Genomic DNA, 22,608 nt, shown 5'->3' with positions numbered 1-22,608 from the left:
CTCAGAACTCTCTGCCCATCTGCAGCGATTTGTACGCAGTGCACATGGAGCCCGAGTACAAAGCAGAAAGCCTTTTGAAGCTCCTTTGAATCTCCTGACTGCTCCAGCCTGCATCACTGAGGGGATGGAAAAAGGGGTTTGATATATGAAAAAAACGTGCACGTTTCTGTTTTATTATTTGATATAATTTTTGACGATTGTAGGAAAAAATCGGTAGGATATTCGTATCGTACGCTCCTGTGTTTAATCGGTGCGGGATTTTTTTTTTAAACACAATTGTTGCGAACAGTTTGAATAGAAATGGAGGCGTAGCCACGTGTCTGCTGACGCATTTCTATCTGGCATGTTCCAAAAAAAGTTAAAAAAAAAACTTCATATAATGATAAAAGTACACACAAATCAAATTTACCGCTAGCTAGAGACTGGCCACGCAGTCATTTCGTCGCTATGTTAACGCCTTGAGTCAAAAGTATACGATGTGGCCAAAAGTATTTTCCAGCCATATGTGGTTCTTCCCCAAACTGTTACCACAAAGTTAGAGGCACACAATCGTAAAGAATGTCTTTGGATGTGAGTTTTCCCTTCACTTGAACTAGTAGACCCAGATTTGTGGACTGCTATAGAGCTCCAACCCTATTGAATACCTTTGGGATGAATGTAAACACTGAATGCCCCCCAGGCCTCCTCACCTCACCTTCATCAGTACCTGACTTTATTAATGAATGAACACAAATCTCCACAAAATCTAGTGGAACATCTTCCCTGAAGAATGGGAAGCATTCGCAATGGGATGTTTAAAAAAGCATGTCAAAACAAATCTTATCTTTAGTTGCCCACAAACTTTTGTACTCATAGTGTATTTACATATACTGTATGGTGTTTGGTCGATACCCTTTTTAAGTATCTCATTTATTCTGAATCAATCCAATTCTTAATATCATCATGATGATGCCTCAGTTATAGAAACCATCAGTATAATAGAGAAACGCAGTAGAACAGAGCGCTGCATCACACACAGGAATGTCATACAGTGAGAATGAATGTCGTCACTACGGCAAGAAACCCAATAAACACAATTTAACACGTCTCCTTTCACTGTAGCCACTGCAGCTGCACCTCCCGAATACATAACATGGATATTAACCTCATTACATCACCCCAGGGTTTCTCTGTGTTTTTGTGCATTTTTCTGTGCATTACGGTTTTCCTGGGGATTCATACTGAAGGCAAATTAAGTGATTTTGTGCAAATTCTACAGAAAAAGTATAAATGGTTCATGAAAAAGCTGTTTTGAACTGTTTTGGTGGCCTTTTCTCATGATGTCCTGCTTTTCTTGAAAAATACGTCTTGTAAATGTTCTTGTAAATGTCCTTCTTCTCCTCTGTCAGCAAATGTGGAATTAAAAAACAGCTATTAAATGCACATGAAAATATTTGAGCTTGTGCAGTTTGCTACAGATGCGGGTTGCGAGCTCTGACTAGTGCGCTCTCTGACATAATTGGACGCCTGCCAGAGGGCCTCAGTAATTTAAAATCTGAAGACCTTATGGGAACTACCTTTGACCCTGAAAATCTGATTGGCTAGAAACTCCAATGTAAACAGACACTCCTAGAATTAGCACACCCGAGAGAAACGCTATGAAATAAAATGAATGGAATTTTTGGAATAATTGGAAACATATCCATGAACAAAAATAAATTAAAATGTGAGTCAGCGATTCTAAAAGAGTTTAGGCTAACAAAGAAGGTTTATTATTATTATTATTATTATTATTATTACTATTATTAAATTGCTCTAATTGTCACATTTATTTTATGAAAAAAAGATGTATAATGATTTATAATGAGGTTTGTAAAGATCTGGGACAAAGACAGAAAATTGGCATGAACCGAAGTGATAGGATGAGAAAGCGTAAGGGTTTCTGGTAAAAAAAAAAAGCAAAGGGGTGATCATTCGTAAACCTGCTCGCTCTTGTCTGTGAGAGTGCTGGCGGAAAAAGTGCTCTTCATTGATGTGAAATCCAGTAAAGACAACACACATAAAAAGAACACGAGCAGGTGCTAAAATCCTGACTTTATTTTAGGCTGACGGCGCATCCGATACAAAAGCGGCGATATCTACAGGCCACAGACTTTCTGGCAGCCGTCCACCGCACCGGATTTTCAACTAAGCCTTCGAATTTCAGCTTTTGTTCAATTTGCATGTAAGGAACGCTCCACTGAAAGTCCGAGATTTCACGTACGAGCTCGGAGTAACTGCTCCGCTATCGAGGAAATACGTTGTAATTACAGCTAATGCTGCACGCCTAAACATAGCCAAGTCGTCCATTAACCGGAACGTGCCCAGGAAAAACTGTTCATTATTCCCTGATCAGTACACTGTTACTATGGAAAATAAACCTGCTGCTCCTGACCAATCAGAATCAAGAACACTTTACATTCATATTGACCTCTGGAGCAGAGTGGAAATGAAAGAGAGATTTGTGTGTATGTGTGTGTTTGGTTTTCATCCCACGTTCGAGAGGAATGGCCTTTATAAAGCCGACGTGTGTCATTTCTTCTCTCCCGCTCTCTCTGGTGCATCACATACCCACAGCACCCACTAAACAAACTCATTAACACCTCATTTCTTTCAAAATCTTCTCTCTCTCTCTCTCTCTCTCTCTCTCTCTCTCTCTCTCTCTCTCTCATTCACCTTTCACTCGTGCTCCTGCTTTTTCTCTTACTCGGTCTCTGTCTTTCTCTTTCTCTCTCTCTCTCTCTCTCTCTCTCTCTCTCTCTCTCTCTCTCTCTCTCTCTCATTCACCTTTCACTCGTGCTCCTGCTTTTTTCTCTTACTCGGTCTCTGTCTTTCTCTCTCTCTCTCTCTCTCTCTCTCTGTGCATGCGTAGGCAAGGGCGAGCGTGGCGTGTAGAACCCGTGAGAGCTCAACTGAACTGGGAGAAGCCTCCCTCGGCTGAACTGAACTGGAAGAAGACCTACTCGGCTGAACCGGACCAGGAGAAACCCTGCTTGGCTGAACTGAACTGGGAGAAGCCCTGCTTGGCTGAACTGAACTGGAAGAAGCCTCGCTCGGCTGAACCGGACCTGGAAAAATCATGTGAACCCGAAAAAGTCACAGTAGACTGCACAGCGGTGCAGCGCTGTCACCAGGAGACACCGGCCACTACACCAGTGCAAGGGGATGTGGGAGATGTGGAGATGGAAGATGAGCCCCTTTTTAAAGTGCCAACTAAGAAAAAGAAGCAAGTTAGAGGACAATGCAAAACGCAGGCGGAAAAACATATGAAGATATGAATCAGACAGCGAAGACACAATGTCAAATTTAGTTTTTAATCCAGATTCACAGGAGGAACCGTTAAACCTGTTTCATAGTGCTGAAGACATAAAATAATTTTTAAGAACATCCAAGTGGCGGAAAAATGTGTCAGTCAAAGAGTAAAAAGTTTGTCTATGACATAAAACATTTTAGAAGAGAATGAGCTGTCACTGATCTTCAAGGCATGGAGAATGGGTGGGCACAAGAAATAGATGGTCTCCCTGCCAAGTTCTTCAATGCTTTCTGTGCTGGAAGTCCTACAGGACAGTGTAAAGGGTGGTCAGCTCCCATGAGCCCTCCTGACCCTGCTTTCAAAACAGGGAGACCTGACCCACCATAAGAACTGGTGCCCCGTGTCACTACTGTGCACTGACTGCAAGATGCTGTCAAAAGCATTAGCCTCGAGACTGACGAAGGTGATGGAGCAGATCATTTACCATGACCAGACGTACTGTGTGCCTGGCAGGTCGATATTTAATAACTGATAACTAGTCTGATTTTCGTAGAGCAAGAAAAGGCATTTGACCGGGTTGAGCATGAATACTTGTGGAAGGTGCTAAAAAGCTTTGGGTTCAACTCTGGTTTCAAAGTAATGATCAAGTGAAATTGCGAGTGTACTAAAGGTTAATGGTGGTTTATGTGCCCCTTTTAGAGTGTACAGAAGTATAAGACAAGGCTGTTCACTGTCAGGAATGCTGTATTCTTTAGCAATCAAGCCTCTTTTAATTAATCTGAGATATCGACTTTCTGGTTTTAATATTCCACACGCTAATGCGTCACTTTACCTGTCAGTGTACTCAGATGACCTGGCTGTAATGGTGGGATCCCAGTCTGAGGTGAATGTTTTAATTGATATTTTAAAAGACTTTGATTTTTTATCATCAGCAAAAGTAAACTGGTGAAACAGTGAAGCAGTTTTAGTTGGGGAGTGGGGAGAAGGGGAGACGAGACTCCTGGGAGGCCTGGTGTGGAGAAAAGGTGGTTTTAAATACTTGGGTGTCTACCTGGGGAGTCATTAGTTTTGAAATAAAAACTTGGAAGGCACTGTAGAGCACATCAAGGGCAGACTAAGCAGTTGAAAGGGCACTGCACTGGATCCCACAGTGTCCTCCATCTGCCCAAGGAGAAAGGGGGGCAAGGGCTTTTTCATCCCGCCATCAGAACTGCAGCCTTTCACCTACTGTTCATTCAGAGACTCCTACGGGCCTAGGAACCTGGTATGGAGGACAGCAGCCAGTGTACTATTAAACAGGATGGAAGGACTGGGACAGGACAGAACTTTGTTTTTAATGGACACAAATGCACTGTATCTCTGTGGATTACCATTTTTACCACTGACTATTTAAAGTTAAATAAAATTAAATATGGAACGCTACACTTTCTGCTGGAGGAGCCCCTGGTCTATAGGAGGTGGCTGGACGTCTCTGGTGCGACCACCCCCGCACTCTCCAGAGCTCTGATCTCCTGAAAGATCGTCACACTCTGGGAGCTGGTGAACGTCAGAGGGGCAGACATGTCACGAGGGGAGGACCTGGCAGCACATATGGGACTCCGGTCTCTGCAATCCTCAACGAGCTCAATAGCAGAAGGTCCAGAGGAGCATGTTCAGGTGGAGGAGGAGCAACTATTTTCCCAGCTGGAGATCGCTCCTGACCTCGACAGGTGTGGAGGTCCACTCCTGGAGTGCAGGGGTGAAGGGGAAATGAACTTTGGGACAGTGACAGGGAATAAGAATAAACTGGGTGGGAGGGTGGACCTCCAATGGAGGAGTTTACACTGCATCATCTCTGTAAACTCTTTTATTTGTATTTTAAACTCTGATGTTCTACAGGACTGTTCGTTCTGTTCACAGAGAGAAACTGATTTTCACGCTTTTACTCACTGCTCCAGGCTACAGTCGCTATTTAAGCTTTTAAAAACTTATTTTAAGGTGTTTTAATGTGCATTTTCCTTTTTAGAGTTTTGTTTTTGGTTTTAAGTACGTCAGGAGAAACAGGTTTATGTGCCAACTAATTCATTTTATTTTTGGGGGCAGGCTAAAATGGCCTACATTATAAAAAACAAAATAACACAAAATGCAGACTGTGACACAATCAAAATCTTCTCCAGACCTGATTTTGCTTGATTAAAAGTTTTATGAGGGATCTGAAAATGTTTGAGACTGGGTGGTGTGGAGACGCTCTGTGTTCTGTCGTAGAAGAATTGCACTTTACAACAGAACTGAACTAAATGACCTCTCTCTCTCTCTCTCTCTCTCCCTCTCTCTCTCTCCCTCTCTCTCTATCCCTCTTTCTCATAGTCTCTTTCATTTTTCACCTGTACCTTCTTTTATACCCCTTCACTAACTCTCTCTTTTTTATATCACTTTCTAACCCTTTCTTCTTCTCTCACCTCTCACTCTGTTCTTTCACCTTCACCTCCCCTTTCCCTTTTCCTCTTTCAGTCTCTCTCTTTTATAGCCCCAGTTACTCACTCTCTCTCTCTCTCTCTCTCTCTCTCTCTCTCTCTCTCTCTCTCTCTCTCTCTCTCTCTCTCTCTCTCTCTCTCTCTCCCTATGTCTCCCTCTCTCTCTTTCACCTTTCTCTCGTTAGATTTTTTCACCTTACTCCCATTCACTCTTTCTGTCTATATTTTTTTTTTTACCTCTCTCTCTACCACATTCTATCTTTCTTTCTCTCAGTCTCTCTCTGTTTTTTTAACCTCTCTCTGTCACTCGTTTTACTCTCTCTTTCTCTCTCTCTCTCTCTCTCTCTCTCTCTCTCTCTCTCTCTCTCTCTCTCTCTCTCTTATACTTTCCCCACTGTCTCTTGTTTTTATTTACCCATCCCTCTCTCTCTTTACCCTTTTTAATCTGTCTTATTCTCTCTTTCTCTCTTTCTCTCTCTCTCTGTCTCTCTCTCTCTCTTCTCTCTCTCTCTCTGAAGGTGATTGCTGATTGTTGGACTGGGAGGCTGTCTGTAGGAGAGTAAGTGCACACTTGCACGTTTCTCATTCTGTCTTCAGCAATAAATCCCCTGCATGGATCGGTGTGAATATTTATGTGATGGGACATGCTTACACACACTATCTCTCTCTCTCTACACACATACACACACACACACACACACACGCACATACACACACACACACACACACACACACACAAACACACTCTCTCGCTCTCTCTCTCTCTCTCTCTCTCTCTCTCTCTCTCTCTCTCTCTCTCTCTCTCCACACACACACAAACACACACACACACGTACACGTATAGACTGTGGGATGTGTACTGCAGCATGTAAGGAAGGAAACATGAGATACAGTATTTTGATATGCTGATCAGTGCCCATGATGCAGTCTCAAGCAGCGACTTTTATTTGCTTAACCCTTTTAACAAACCACCAGCACATAGCATACAGATCCCTAATGAGCGAGCGAGCGAGCCAAGAATAACTCTCTAAAACACCACGAGGAAAAAAACATCAGCTCATCTTCCACCCTTCCATGTTTGTTTTCATTTCGTAGCTCTGGGGTTCGAACATTTGGAAAATGGAGACACTGAATAGAGACATCCAGGAGATTAGGACACCTGACTTCTCCAGCCATATGTGGTTCTTCCTCAAGCTGTCAGCGCAAATTTAGAGGCACACAATTGTATCAGAGATTTAAAACTCTCTCAGCATGACAGTGCAATCCTGTGCACAAAGCCAGCTCCATGAAGATATACTTCACATGGGTTGGAAGTGTGTGGAAGATCTCCTGCCACAGAGCTCCAAACACTGTTGAACACCTTTGGGATGAATGTTTCACGCTGACTGCGCCCCAGGAACCTCCGCACATTACCTACATCGGTACCTGACTTTACTAACACACTTGTGTCTGAATGAAATCCCAAACAAATCTCCGCAAAATCAGGTGGAACTTCTTCCCAGAAGACTGAAGCTTATTAGAACAGGAAATGGGGACTCGGTGTTTAATGGGATGTTGAAAAAGAGGACACGAAACCGACTCTTGAGCTCGTTTAATCCTGGTGTCAGCTGTGCAGACGATCTCGAATACGAGAAACACAAGAAACTTTGCCAATATTAGTTTACACTTTCCATCAAACGTGTTCTTTTCAGATATGGAGACATGGATTAAATAAATCGACTGTTTCACATGATCATGTGTGTGTGTGTGTGTGTGTGTGTGTGTGTGTGTGTGTGTGTTTCCGATAAGTCTTGTCGCTGGGACGCGACGTGAAATGTGAGGCAGAGTGTAAGATCCATGATTCATGCACTGTAGAGGAATAAAATATAAGGTGCTCGGGTATAATGAATAATAGCCAAGTGGAACTGCAGCAGGTGCTTTTAATAGCAAGTGTGTGCGCGCGTGTGTGTGTGTGTGTGTATGTGTGTGTGTGTGTGTGTGCGCAGAATATTTAGTCTCTGACAGGCTTCATAAATATTAGGGTAATGGATAACAGGGGGGAACAGATGTTGGACACTGAACTGCCACGAAGCTTTAATGTCATACGGGGCGTAACGGCGTACGAATATGAAGCGCCGTCGTTATGGCGATGAATGACAAGCAAATAATTCTTCATTTGTTTTAATTCCTCTTGGTGCTTCGTTCACATGCAGCAGGAATGAAGAGAAATATGCCTGACGGCCAAAAATGTAAAAAGTGTCACGTTTCTGACATTACCCACAATGCTGTTCGACTGCTTGGTCATAGCTGTGGGATTTATGGAACCAAGCGGTGGCACTTTCACCCTTTCAGTGCGTTCACCTCCATATCTGTTTCCTCTGCTTGTATTTATATCAACAAATGTTCAAATGTATATGTACTTCATAGCTATTGTAAGCACTTGCACGTGTGTGTGTGTGTGTGTGTGTGTGTGTGTGTTTGCCATTCATGTTAATGAGACGTAGCAGTCGTGGCAGTATGAGGACATGGTGCAGTGGATGTGGCATGCCAGAGCCGCAGTCCTTCACTGCAAACCTACATGACTCATGTTTTGTTCACGGACGCTGGGCTTACAAATGTGGGCGTGTTCCTTGAGCCGCGCTGTGGAATTCTTGCTCCTGATTGGTCAGAAGGTGCTACATTTTTTTTTTTATTGCTCCTACAACAAAGTGAGGATATCAATTAAGCCTTGATGAAAGGAGTCTCCAGTGTTCGCACTTTTTTTCGACAAGTTTCAAGAGGCAGAAAACTGGTGAGCAGAAGATGATCTGTACACCTGCTGGAGGTGAATGGAATTTCATTGTATCACACACACACACACACACACACACACACACACACACACACACACACACACACACACACACTACTTTATCTCCGATCGTTTACTAATTACAGCAAGTGCTTTATTTGTTACCTGAGCTACATCCTGATGGTGTTCAATAGGGATTGAGCTCTATAGCTGGAGATACCTGAAGATCTTTCAATCGAACCCAAGTCAAGTCAAGTTTATTTCTATTGCGCTTTTCACGACAGACATTGCAAAGCAGCTTCACAGAAATCAACAGTTGAGGTGAATGGTGTGTATTTATCCCTGATGAGCAGCCGTGGCGACTGTGGCAAGGAAAAACTCCCTTAGATCTTCATGACGCTGGCTTTGTGCACAGGGGCATGATCATGCTGAAACAGGTTTGGGTCTCCTAGTTCAACTAATGGGAACATTTCATGCTAATGCATCCAAAGACACCTATACAATTGTGTGCCTCCAACTCTGTGGTAACACTTTGATGAAGAACCACATGTGACTGGAAAAGTCAGGTGTCCCAATATGTTTTGTCCATATAAAAACAATTCACAATGTCTTTTTGTTCCTACGCAATAGGCGCAATTTTTCATGTTTCTGGTCCTTATTTTTTAAATATTAATAAGAGCCCATCTTGAGCCACGTGGCACGGGTCATCGGTTTCTACTGGCTGCTCTTCAGCCTTGAGGTTTAACCGGTCCTTGTAGACCAGGATCAGAATGATCCTCAGGAACGCAACCCAATTTAAGATTTGTCAGGTGTAACTATTTGTATAACGGTCTGATTGCAGGAAACGTGTGTAGTTGCGGACACACTTTTTGTAAGGAAATATATTTAGCATTGATTAAAGGAGTCTCTGGTAATTAAAGGGACGCTGGCAATGATAAAACAACGATGTTTATACCTGGTACAGCGTGAGCGATAACAGCAAATAACTTGTTATATGACAGGAAACGTAACTATAAAAGGATAAAAGTAAAATGTGCCATGAGCCTGTCATAGGTAACTAGTTACTAGTGTGTTTTTTTTTCTTCTTTTGCACATGTTATTGTGCCTAGAGAGCCACAAACAAGCCTGAGTGTATTTTCTATAATTAATAAAATGCTGAACAGTTTTACCGTCACGATCGTCATCAACGAACACAGAGAAAAGCCTTTCTGTTGCATTTCCTATAGAAATCTCGAAACCGATTTCCAACAACATAACGCCACGTCTGGATCACGTTAATGATTTTTAACAATCTTGTAGTAAAAAAAATCGAACTACAGCTCATACATGTTTTGAAAATAAATGTTTTGTACATCACAGCATGGCTGATTTCACATCACGCCCAGATCTAAACTTCATAAAAGGCAAAAAAAAACCTTGCAAATTACAAAAGGGTAAAAAAACAAAAAGAAGTAAGCAGGCACAAACTTTTCCAATAGCGCAGCTCAGCCACTGCATCTCCCACAGTCATGCACAAACTCTTGTGGAAATAGTAGCTCAGAGGTTAAGGCTCTGGGGTACTGATCTATTCTTGGGGTCCTTGAGCACGGCCATTAACCCCCTGTGCTCCAGGAGCACTGTATCATGGCTGACCCTGTGCTCTGACCCCAGCTTGTCTAATCTGTGTTAGAGTAATGAATGTGGAATTGTATGATGAATGTGACATTGAGAACAAAAATATTTTATAAATATTGAACCCATTACCTTCCAATCAGAAGTTCAACATCTTATTCAGTGAGCTACCACTTCGGATGTACGGTGTGTCTACACTGTGCAAAAAAAAGGGCTGCGGTCTTATCCATTGTTACCATGGAAACCAAATCTGACTTTCTCACGCAGCAATTATCACACAATCCCCCCCCTACATAAGTGCTCTATGTGGGGTTTCAGGCCAAAGATGTGCAAAAGGGCGTGCACTAGGCGGGCATTTGGGACGGAGCTGAGGTTCAGCCCACACCTATTCAACACCTCCACATGGCCCAATATGTTCCTCCAGTTAGTCAGCACAGAGGCGGCCGTGTGAATAAACACAGGGGTTAATTGATAACGCGGCTCGGGAGCGCGCTCTTCAGGCGCGTTCCCGCAGCACACGCAGAGGAGTCCTTCGGGGCGGTCCATCATCCTGAGATGCTGGACAGGCTGAGAAATGCCACGCACAGGCTACTAATAGGGAACATGGAATTCTGGGAGGAGAATCCTTTTTTTTTTTTTTTTTTTTTTACTTGGTTCTCATAGTGAGCAGGTGGATTGCGGGGAGGAAGAGGAGGAGGAGGAGGAGGAGAGGGAGAGGAATTGCGAACAGTCGATCCAGTGCGTAAAATATTTATGCGTAAATCTCCAGGGCAGGTAAATCACGCCTGCTTTCCAAACCTAAAAAAGAAAAATATCCAGTATGAAGGCTGGAGACTTACAGCAGTTGGTGATGGCGAAGCTGTTGGCCACCTCCAGGTTGTCGATGTGCGGGGTGAGGCGGAACTCGGCCGTGCCGAACTGCACCATCCCGACCCGAAATGCGCTGTACTCCTGATCCGCACCGCGCGGAAACAGGCCCCCTGAGGGCATCAAAACACACACACACACACACACACACACACACACACACACACACACACACACACAGGGGCCAAATGTTATAGCAATTATAATCATTATATACATTGTAACACCAAGATAAAATATAAAATAATGACAGCAGAGGATGGGGATATCAAATAGCCACAGGCTGCCAGTCTCCATCCCTCCATCCCTCCATCCGGCCCAGTCTCAGTGATGAAGAACGGGATTCAATCCAAACCTTTTCTTCTATTTTATTTTATTTATTTTTTATTTTTTTGTGCATTATCTGAACACAACGTGATGCTCACCGATTTGGACGCTCGGTGATCCCCCGAATGCGAATCCCCATAACGCGGGTACAAACAGGAAACCCGACAAATTCCTCATCATCCTCTGTTTTTTTTTTTAAATAACAATTTCTCTTTCCCTCCGTCGTGCACGTTCACAAAACTGCGCTCGCGCTGCTGCCGCTGAGTCGATTCATGCTTAAAATAAATAAAAAAAAAGGAAAGAAAAGACGATTTGAATGGAGGTGAAAAAAAAGAGAGACAGACGCGTCTCCTGTAGAGATGAGAGAGGACAGCGCGGTGGAAAGGAGGGGAAAGACGGGGGGATTCTTCTGTCGCTCCGGTTCCTTTGCGGCTCCGTGCGACCACGAGCGCAGAGTTTCAGCTGCCACGGACGCGGGGAGAATGATGATGGAGACGGAAAGAGCCGAGCGCACCCGAAGAGCCGATTAAATAGAGCCGAGCGGTGTCTTGGTACTGGATAGAGGAGATAGAGAGAGCGAGAGAGAGAAAGAGAGAGAGAGAGCGCGAGCAAAAATCCGAAAAAAGCCGAGCCTTTCCGAAGCCGCAGGTTCCGAATACGGAAATTGCCGAATGAAGCCGAAGACGGAAAGAGCCGAATGCACCCGAAGAGCCGATTAAATAGAGCCGAGCAGTGTCTTGGTATCGGAAAGAGGAGAGAGAGAGAGAGAGAGAGAGAGAGAGAGAGAGAGAGAGAGAGAGAGAGAGAGAGAGAGAAAAGAGAAAAGAGAAAAGAGAAAAGAGAACAAACGGAAAGAGCCGAGCGGACCCAAACAAAAAATAAACGAGCTTAGGGAAATTGCCAATTTAATCCGAACCTGAACAATAAAAAATTCGAGGTTGAGTTGACCAGACATATCTTATATATATATATATATATATATATATATATATATATATATATATGACAAATCAGTGACGGGCCTTGCATCTTTCAGACCTACAGTGATGTCTTACCTGAACCAGTCCACCATTACTTCACGGTTATATGCAGTATATCAGAGCACTGCATCACTGACAGGAATCTCATACATTGAGAATGAATGTCGTTACTAAAGCAAGAAAACCAATGATTGTGTTCACAACACGTCTCCTTTCACTGTAGCCACAGCTGCACCACCACATACATCATCTGTAGCAGAAACATCGATATTCACCTCCGAAAATCACCCCAGGTTTATCCATGCATTTTTATACATTGTTTCTGTGCATCATGGTTTTTCCAGGGGATTTGAAATGAAGGCCAATTAATTTAAAAGGAGGCCAAATCCATTTCTTTTACTGTCCGTCATTGTGGAAGAATAGACTGAAATAAGTGAAAAACGAGATCTCTAGATAGAGACTGACACAGCACAACTCAGATAACAACTCAGAATAGAAATACACACACTGAATGTCAGCACATAAAATCACTTAGTGGATTAATTTTTGTTAAACAAACTTCAAATATCGAGTTTTATGTTTGGCCACGCCCCCTGTTTTCAGCGCTGCAGAACGTTTGCAGGTTGTGATTGGTTCACAACTCAAAAGACTAGACTGGGTTTGTTTCTTGGCAGATTTGAATAAAAAAATATATTCTCAAAGAGTAAATTTGGTATTTTCTTGCAATTTACCTGCTCTTTGGATGTCCATGTTTTCAGCCTGGACTTATCTGCAGTAACAGTCGTTAAAAAAAGTCATTTGCCTTTGACTATTGTAGCTACAGTTGACTGCAGTTAAGAGGACGCCATTTTTTTTATTTATTTTTTTGTTCGTTTTCTATGTTTAAGTATTACAAATTAGAACCCACTGAAACTTTTATATAAAATGTGAACATTTTTATGTGTGTAAATTGATGTGTGTAATCTAAATCATCACAGGTGGACAAAACAACAATGGAATCATAGGTAACTATCGACTGTCCCTTCCAAAGCAATTTAAATCCCCCAACAAAATCTAAAACAGGCATATAATCAGCAGCAGGGTGAAGTGCACAGCTGATTTAACTGCACTATTCTGTAATATTAAAGACGGCATTACAACTAATTATAGACAAATCACAGTCGAGCTGAATATCCTCTTCTGTCTGGTCTCTCGCACTCTGAAATTCCTAATGATAAAAAACACTTTTACCTACATTTAGCAGGTGATGCTGAACTGAGGTCGAAGTGAGCTACCACCAAAGGTTCAAAAGCTGAAGAATGCGCTTGCAGCTTCAAGACACAATTATAATCAAGGCACAATTTCTCTTTGAGTGCCAATCTCAGGTACTGGAGGATCTCAGACAGTACTGGAGGATCTCAGACAGGTACTGGAGGATCTCAGGCAGGTACTGGAGGATCTTAATTAGGTACTGGAGGATCTCAGACAGGTACTGGAGGATCTCAGATAGGTACTGGAGGATCTCAGACAGGTACTGGAGGATCTTAATTAGGTACTGGAGGATCTCAGACAGGTACTGGAGGATCTCAGACAGTACTGGAGGATCTCAGACAGGTACTGGAGGATCTCAGACAGTACTGGAGGATCTCAGGCAGGTACTGGAGGATTTCAGACAGGTACTGGATGATCTCAGAGAGTACTGGAGGATCTCAGACAGGTACTGGAGGATCTCAGACAGTACTGGAGGATTTCAGGCAGGTACTGGATGATCTCAGACAGGTACTGAAGGATCTCAGACAGGTACTGGAGGATCTCAGACAGTACTGGAGGATCTCAGGCAGGTACTGGAGGATTTCAGGCAGGTACTGGAGGATCTCAGGCAGGTACTGGAGGATCACAGGCAGGTACTGGAGGATCTCAGACAGGTACTGGAGGATCTCAGACAGTACTGGAGGATTTCAGATTAAGATCCTCCAGTACCTGCCTGCATTTGAGTCTGGTTCCTCCCAAGGTTTCTTCCTTATGCCGTCTCAGAGAGTTTTTCCTGGCCACAGTCACCACCAGCTCACTCATCAGGGACATCTCCACCACATTATCTTCATTCAATTTTAAATTTTCATTGTTAAAAGTGCAATACAAATAAAAAGAAATTGAATTGAAGATTTACACTGAAAACTGCACACATTTCTAATGTACTGACTCTTTTATGTGCTCCATAACTTTTCCTGTATCTTTGAAATACATCATACACACACCTTTTACATTCGAGTTAACTGTAGGAACTGATTCTGATTCTCCATGACGTAATAAGTGCAGTTGTTATACTATTCACCAGAGGGCGCCAGAGGACTGGAAAAAAGAAGAAAGGCCAAAGAGATTATTAAAGGGGAAAAAAGAGAGCAAAAGAAGTGATCTTGTCAAGCAGTTAGAGAAAAGTCATGACAGTGACCTCATCCTCGTCCACCTGAGTGACAGCTGTATACATACACTATAGAGACAAAAGTATTGGAAACCTGACTCTCCCACTAATATGTCCTTCTTTCCCAATCTGTTCCCACAAAGTCGAAGGCACACATTGTATTTGAATGCTGTAGCATGAAACTTTTTCTTCACGTGGACTAGGAGACATAAACCTGTTCCAGCATGACAATGCCCCTGATATTCACATGATATTTATCGTAGTAGGAAAAGAACATAATAGACAATCAAAAGTCATTTGCAGGAACGTGTAAAACGTGTTCACGCTGAGTATATATTAGGAATATGGACAAAAGTTGGTGGACACCTGATCATAAGATTGGCATGTGCGTCTCTATGAGCATCCCATTCCACACTGAGTTAACGCTTCCCTGTTATAATGAGCTCCACTCTCCTGAGAAGATGTTCCACAAGATTAAGTGGAGATTTGTGCGAGACTCATTTAGCCACTGCGTGTTAGTAAAGTCAGGTAGGTGAGGTGAGAAGTTCCTGGGGTGCAGTCGGCGTGAAAAAAATCCATCCCAAAGCTGTTCAATAGGGTTGGAGCTCTACAGCAGGCGATCTTCCACACTAGAGTTTGGGAAAGAACCACATATGGCTGGAAAAGGGTATAACGGCTTGACGAATCCAAAGCAAATCCCAAAGCAAAATCATTTGAAATATTTGGGAGAATAAATGTTCTAATAATTTCATATTTATGAAATCACAATTTGAGCCACAAGACAAAAAAAGTGTGAGCCAAACTGCAAATGTGTCAGAGACGAGCTCTGAAATCCCACACACTACCCCCCGGTTTCTGGAGTGATCCTCATATGTATTTATGCAGGGTGCCAATATTTTTAGAGGAAACTGTATACATGTACACACCTTCTCTCTTCCTGACTCAGCGTTTAATAATCTAACAGCAGTCGCCACAAAAGACGTTCGACGCACACGTTTCCTCTCCCGGTGGCGTCTCCTTGAAGGTAGATGGAGAGCGTAGGAGATGAGAAGAACCTCCAGAGCTCTTTTTTAATGTATTAAATATTATCTCTCGCTTTCGCCTTTCCACACCTTTTAGCGATAACTATGATTCGTGTAAACCCTCTCTAACATGTTTAGTCACACCAAAAGGATTTGATCACCGATAAATACAATTTCATCTCTGAGGGGCTTCTTCATGTAAAACATCTTTTCCAGGACACCATGTTGGTGTTACACTTATAACACTGATCAGGTGTAACATTATGACTGATATTGTGTTGGTCCCCTTTGTGCTGATCTATCGAGCATGAAGTTCTTCAGCAGTTTGAGCTACAGGAGCTCGTCTGTTGGATCGGACCACACGGACCAGCCTTCGCTCCTCACCTGCATCAATAAAGCCTGTCGCCGGTTCTCCACTGTTTCTTCATTGGAGCACTTTTGAGAGATTCTGACCACTGCAGATCAGGAACATCCCACAAGAGCTGCGGTTTTGGAGACGCTCTGATCGAGACGTCTAGACGTCAATTTGGGCAAATCCTTACGCTCGCCCATTTTTCCTGCTTCTAACACGTCAACTTTGAGGACAAAATGTTTACATGCTGCCTAATAAATAAATCCACCCACTAACAGGAGCCATAATGGAGAGATCATCAGTGTTCTTCACTTCACCACTTCACCAGAACATCTGTAATCGCTTTTTAGACGTTGAACTTTCACAAAGAAACACCAAAGCTGTGATTGTAGGTGTATTAAACCATTGTGGGTGTATTAAACCATCTTCACGGTTCTGCGTCCGCATGAACGAGAGAAAATCAGAATATCCTTACAGTGACTGTAATAAGAAGGTTGTGTAACGTTACGTTCCTGCCTCGGAGCTCCAGAGGCCGCAGTATAATCAATTGAATTGTTTTTAATGCTACACGGTGTGAAAGAACTCAAAGACCCTCAGTGATGAACGAAGCACTTTATTGGAAGAGCATCTCCAATTGAAGGTACACACTCGTACAAAAAAAAAAAAAGAGAAAAACACACACACACACACACACACACACACACACACACACACACACACACACACACACACACACACACACACACACACACACACACACAGTCTTTGGGGAAACATGCAGAATACAAGCAGCTGAGCTGAGAAAAAAAAACTCAAGTTCATATTCAGCCCCGGAAAAATGCCCAGTCTGCATTTTAGTACAGTATACAGGAGGAAGCATTGTTTTGAATACATTTGGGTCAGTACAGAGGTGCTAAAAAAAGAATACACACACACACACACACACACACACACACACACACACACACACACACACACACACACACACACAGATGTAAAATGATCTGATTACCAATGGGTTTTGGCTTCACATGTGCTCAGTAAGATCCTGTAACACGCAGACGCATCACTTTTCTTTCCTCGTAGAGGTACAAATGTCTGAGCGATAGAATAGTGATATAATAACACAAGTCGCACTTTTGTTTGTATCTTGGTTGTACGATCAAACGAATCGTTTTGTAATTGACCGGATGTTAAAATACATCCTTTTTTCCCACAGCGGTGTTGTTGTTTTTTTTTTCTTTAATAAATAACCAATTTTTATGAACTACGTCACAACAACACTTTCTGATTCGTTAACGATCCACGATCACTTATTTTTATAGGAAGGGCGCCAATAATTTTGGACATCACAATACGATACTCTGGTATTTAAAAAAAGCTTGCGTATTATACGTGCATACGCAAGCGTATACACTGTATAGACAAAAGTATCCTCAAAGTTGGAGACACACGATCGAGATCGGACGTCTATAGATGTAGTGGCATGACTTTTCACCTTCACTTGAACTAGGAGACCCAAAACTGTTCCACCAGGGCAATGCCCATGTGCACAAAGCAAACTCCATGAACATATGCTCTATATGAGTTAAAGTGGAAGATCTCCACTGCAGGTAAATTGACGTCACCCGGAAGCCCCGCCCCCTTTCCCTTTCGATCGCACTGTCTCGACTTTTACGGTGGATGGAGAATGTTTGGGGAATTCCTCAATATAAAATATATCGATTTTATACGTATGTTGGAAAATTGGAGATAAAAAATAACAAAAAAACAACGATGTTAAACGTCCGAGGCAGAATTAAATAAACAAATAAATAAACAAATAAATAAATAATATGAATAATAACCGAATATAAAGAAAATATCAAAAATATATGTCTTCGGTTTTTTTTATTATTATAGTTGTTTGTTTATTTATTTATTACTGTTTTACTGAGTTTACAGAAAATCTACAAGGAATCTACATCCATTTCGCAATTGCCACTGCCACCAAGCAGCTCCTGACTACTTTCTTAATCCAAAAAAGGAAATAATTCATTAAAACATCACACGAGCCTCATTTGGATTGGATATTTTTGCTGTGTGGACACGTTTCCCCACGTATCCTCATCCTCAGTTTTGGAAGATATTCAGAGTCTCAAACACTTTGTGCATGCTGGAAACCCTGTCCTGGCAGTCATGCATGCTGAAATCCACACACACACACACACACACACACACACACACACACACACACACACACACATGGTTTCGGAAGGTGCTTACAGGTAAACGGACCAGTAGATGACATTGAAAAACAGGAAGGAGAAAGGGAAGAGGGCGCGAGCGTACAGGTCGACGCGCTTGGCGGCGGACGGGATGACGGGTTTCGGAGGCGCCGGCTTCTTGGCGTTCTTGTTCTGCGATTTGAGCAGAGCGTTTGTGGACTCGATGGGCTTCCCGTAGCAGTCAAAGTTGGAGAGTTCGAAATCACGTGGCAGGGAGCCGACGATACTGAAGTCGTTCGAGCGCAGGTCCGATTTGGAGGTGCACACCTTCTTACAACGAGTCTCAACCACCTGGAGATGCAAAAACAAACACACACACACACACATATATAAACATCAACACAGCACTGAGAGAGGCTGAGGAGCAGCACATAGAGCAATAAACGGGTAAAAATATGTTAATGTGTCTTTTATAATTAGATGCCTCCGAATCTAATCTAATCTAATCTAATCTAATCTAATCTAATCTAAATACATAATACAGTTGGAAATTGTTGTGGAAAAACAGGAATCGGGCATTTCCTGAGATGATCAAACTCCTGATGTCACCCAAATGAGGATGGGTTCCACTTTTGAGTCTGGTTCCTCTCAAGGTTTTTCCTTCACCACAGTCGCCACGGCTGCTCATCAGAGATAAACACACACTGTTCACCTTAACTGTTGATTTCTGTAAAGCTGCTTGTGAAAAGCGCTATAGAAATAAACTTGAGTTGACTTGACTTGACTTGATGCTGTGATTATAAATGATTTGTCTTTCGAGTCGTAACTGGATCACGAATTTTGCACCATCCTGGTCATCCTGCAAAATCGATTGGTCATTGATCGATTGATTTTGTTCTCGGAAGCTGTGTGTTTAAGTAGCCTGATGATTTTGATGGAAATCCCGATTCGGTTTTGCGTCTAACAGATCAAACTCGCGTGACGGAGTTTTACACTGCAGGAACAAAACCCTCGGTGTGCTGCAGCGCTAACGCTTCAGGCGTCTCGTCTGTTAGAGCCCATTAGACTCAAACCATACAGATACGTCTTCTCGTCTTTACTCTTGTCTCATTAAAAATGTAGAAAAGCAGAGAGTGCGGTAGATTTGCAGAACGTGTCGGCTGCTGAGCTGCTTCTCGGTCGGCTGATTGTAATTTCCTGCAAAACAGGAAATGATCCAGGGGAAAGACTGCAATCTAACACACACACACACACACACACACACACACACACACACACACACACACACACACACTCTGATAACAACTGTGGTAAGCAGAAAAACATCTCAAAATACACTAATGTTTTCAAAAATTGTCATTTCATAGTGAAACTGAAGAACACACACACCTTGGTGTGGGTTTAAGCCACGCCCAATGCAAATAAAATAACTAGGTGTGTAAACCCCGCCCACCTGCAGTGTGTTCACATGAATCGGGGTTCCTCCGGTACCGTTGATGGAGTTTGCCTTGGACGCCGTCTTCCCTTCCTTCTCCTTCTCTTCTTTCTCTTTCTCCTTCTGCGCCATCCTCACCTTCTCCGCCTCGATCTGCTTGGGGCTGTTCAGCATCACCTGTCGCGTCACGTGAAAAATCGCCGTTAAACCAGACCGGACCGGAGCTTCTGGCAAGACCAGAGTAACATCAGAGCAACTCGTAACTCCCCTGGAGCTTCACTGGAACTGAAGTAATGCTCAGTTCAATTGGTTCTGACAAGTCTGGTTGTAAAAGAGCATTCCAAAGTCTTGGCATAAATCCCAGCTCGTATTTAATTGTATTTTTCCCTCCGTATATCACGCCGGGAAACCGTTTCTGAGGCTCGGAAATGATTCCCGGACAAATATTCCCACTCAAAGTATCTCGAGATGACTGAGGGATTGCGCATGCGATATTATAGGAATTGAATCAGATCGTTATTTAACCCAAATCAAGCACGTTATTCAAATGTTTCGGAGTAGATCACAATTTCCTCACATTCTACCGCACGAGTTTTATTGGGATGGAATAATTACTACTGGTAGACTTTCTGGTATTTTTTGGACACCTTTTGAACATCCCACTCCATATTTAGTGAGCAGAAGTATTGGGACACCCAAATCTTTCAGCGATTTGCGGTTCTTTCCCAAAGTGTTACCACAAAGCTGCAGGCAAACAATTGTATAGGACGTCTATGGGTGCATGAAATTTCCTCTTAAAACTGGAGACCCAAACCTGTTCCAGCATGACAATGCACCTGTGCACAAAGCGCCATGAAGATGTGCTTTACATGGATTGGACCCTGAACACCTTTGGCATGAAGTTTTTGCACAGACTGCACCCCAGAAGCCTCTTCACCTCACCTCACCTCACCTCACTTCACCTCACCTCACTTCACCTCACCTCCGTCAGTACCCAACTTTACTAACACTCTTGTGGCTGAATGAATCTAATTGAAAATCTCAACAAAATCCAGTGGAACATCTTCCCAGAAGACTGGCGTGTATTATAACAGCAAATGGGGAAGCAGTGTTGAGAAAGAAGAACATAGTAATCTTAAGCACAGGTGTCCACAAACTTTTGTCCAAATAGTGTATGAGGAACTTATAAAACCTGAATCTCGCTGGTGTTAAACTCACTTTTTGGATAGTTATCCGCATGGTCACATGACATCACCCTACTTTACAAACCGTCATGGGTTAGATCTTAGCGATCCAATGGAGATTCCACGGAGTTGCAGGAAAATGTCACAAAACGTAAAACTTTCCTCGTCTTATATCATGACTGTAAAAGGATTTCGCTTGAGTCCTGATGTTTGTAAAATGTACTGTAGAGAAATGTTGAAATACATGAATTCCTGCTTTAACTCCTAAAGAGAGAATCTGGAGTGCCAGCATTATTTCCTAAAGGTGTATAAATGCTACTTGAGGATATATGAATGCTGTGTTAATCTCCCCCACACACACACACACACACACACGCACACGCACACACACACACACACGCACACACACACACACACACACACACACGCACACACCTGAACCACAGCATACTCCACCAGAGAGCCAAAGCCGAAAAGCAGGCAGGCGATCATCCAGACATCGATGGCCTTCACATAGGAGACTTTCGGCAGTTCAGATGCTAAAGATGTGCATTCGTTGGTAAGCGAGAGGACAGACAGAATACCTGCAGAAAAAAAAAAAAAAGAGAGAGAGAGAGATTTTTTTTTTAAAGCTATAATACAAAGACATACACAATAAATACTCAAGTTATTTGGTTCGGTATGTTCAGTATTTTAAAAACCAGACCGACCCAAAGGAACGCGGGCAGCACTGGCGTCCGGGTTAATCCAGAAAGACAGCCATGACAGGACCACGATAAGGAGCGTGGGAGCGTAGAAACCCATCAAGTAGAAGCCGACCTGCCTCCTGAGAGTGAAAATCACCTCCACGCATGTGTAATAACCTGCAGGCAGAGACAGAAAGTCTTTAATACACTAAAACCTTTATATTTATCTCCTTTTTCCCAGCTGTAATCAAAACAAAAGTGGTAAAGGAACAGAAAGAATCACTATTGTAATAAAGCATGACCGTGCCCCTGTGCACAAAGCCAGCTCCATGAAGATCTGCATGACATGCGTTGGAGTGGAAGATCCCCAGCTATAGAGCTCCAACCCTATTGAACACCTATGAGATAAACGTGAACACTGCCACGCCTCCTCTTGGACATACAGGGACAGAGGCCATGCCTCCTTCACTGGGAAAACCGTGCACAGAGGCCACACCTCCTCTATGACAAACAAGGACAGAGGCCACACCTCCTATAGGACAAATAGGCACAGAGACAGCAACTCCTTTAGGACAAACAGGTACAGAGGCCACACCTCCTCTAGGACAAACAGGTACAGAGGCCACACCTCCTCTAGGACAAACAGGCACCGAGGCCACACCTCCTCTAGGACAAACAGGTACAGAGGCCACTCCTCCTTCACTAAGACAAACAGGCACAGAGGCCACGCCGCTATAAATTTTTCCAAGCCATGCCTTTTTCATCAAAACCAACCAACACTCAGGCCACGCCCCTTTACTAATCTAATCTGACACTTCCTCTACGTTTCTCTTTCTTAAACAAACAGTCCCACAGGCTACTCCTTTGTAATAACAACACTAGCAATAAAGCAGCACTCGCATCGCTTTAGTCACGACTTCTCCCGAAAGCTTTCCTTATAAACGAGGCTCTGATGTGATCAGCGTAATAAACTGTGGCACCCAGTGAACTGATTCAACTCTGGGAATCTTATGTGAAGGAAAACCCAGTGTCGAAAAACAGCTAA

General features: G+C 43.0%; 2 protein-coding genes across 6 annotated transcripts in view; both read right to left on the bottom strand.

The window, feature by feature from the left end:
- gria2a (glutamate receptor, ionotropic, AMPA 2a) overlaps window positions 1-11,991 on the bottom strand; it is a 46,686-nt gene extending 34,695 nt beyond the window's left edge. For 2 of the 3 annotated variants that reach the window (XM_083532810.1, XM_083532809.1), the window contains exons 1-2: window positions 11,398-11,991; window positions 10,945-11,085 (exon numbers count right to left, since the gene is read on the bottom strand). In XM_083532810.1, the coding sequence (XP_083388936.1) occupies window positions 10,945-11,085; window positions 11,398-11,479 (223 nt within the window). In that variant the 5' untranslated portion in view covers window positions 11,480-11,991. The remainder of the gene's footprint in view (window positions 1-10,944; window positions 11,086-11,397) is intronic. The other variant, XM_083532811.1, reaches the window with a different exon arrangement.
- A 5,905-nt stretch (window positions 11,992-17,896) lies between these two features.
- glrba (glycine receptor, beta a) overlaps window positions 17,897-22,608 on the bottom strand; it is a 28,182-nt gene continuing 23,470 nt past the window's right edge. Inside the window, exons 8-12 of one of the 3 annotated variants that reach the window (XM_083532910.1) lie at window positions 21,588-21,740; window positions 21,313-21,461; window positions 19,712-19,870; window positions 18,383-18,609; window positions 17,897-18,236 (exon numbers count right to left, since the gene is read on the bottom strand). In XM_083532910.1, the coding sequence (XP_083389036.1) occupies window positions 18,164-18,236; window positions 18,383-18,609; window positions 19,712-19,870; window positions 21,313-21,461; window positions 21,588-21,740 (761 nt within the window). In that variant the 3' untranslated portion in view covers window positions 17,897-18,163. Of the gene's footprint in view, window positions 18,610-19,192; window positions 19,494-19,711; window positions 19,871-21,312; window positions 21,462-21,587; window positions 21,741-22,608 lie in introns of those variants that run through there. The other 2 variants (XM_083532911.1, XM_083532912.1) reach the window with 2 other exon arrangements.

This window comes from Silurus aristotelis (genome assembly GCF_946808225.1).
Source record: "Silurus aristotelis genome assembly, chromosome: 27".
Classification (NCBI taxonomy): Eukaryota; Metazoa; Chordata; class Actinopteri; order Siluriformes; family Siluridae; genus Silurus; species Silurus aristotelis.
The sequence above is the reverse complement of the archived record's forward strand: the minus strand, read 5'-3'. Positions and strand labels throughout refer to the sequence as shown.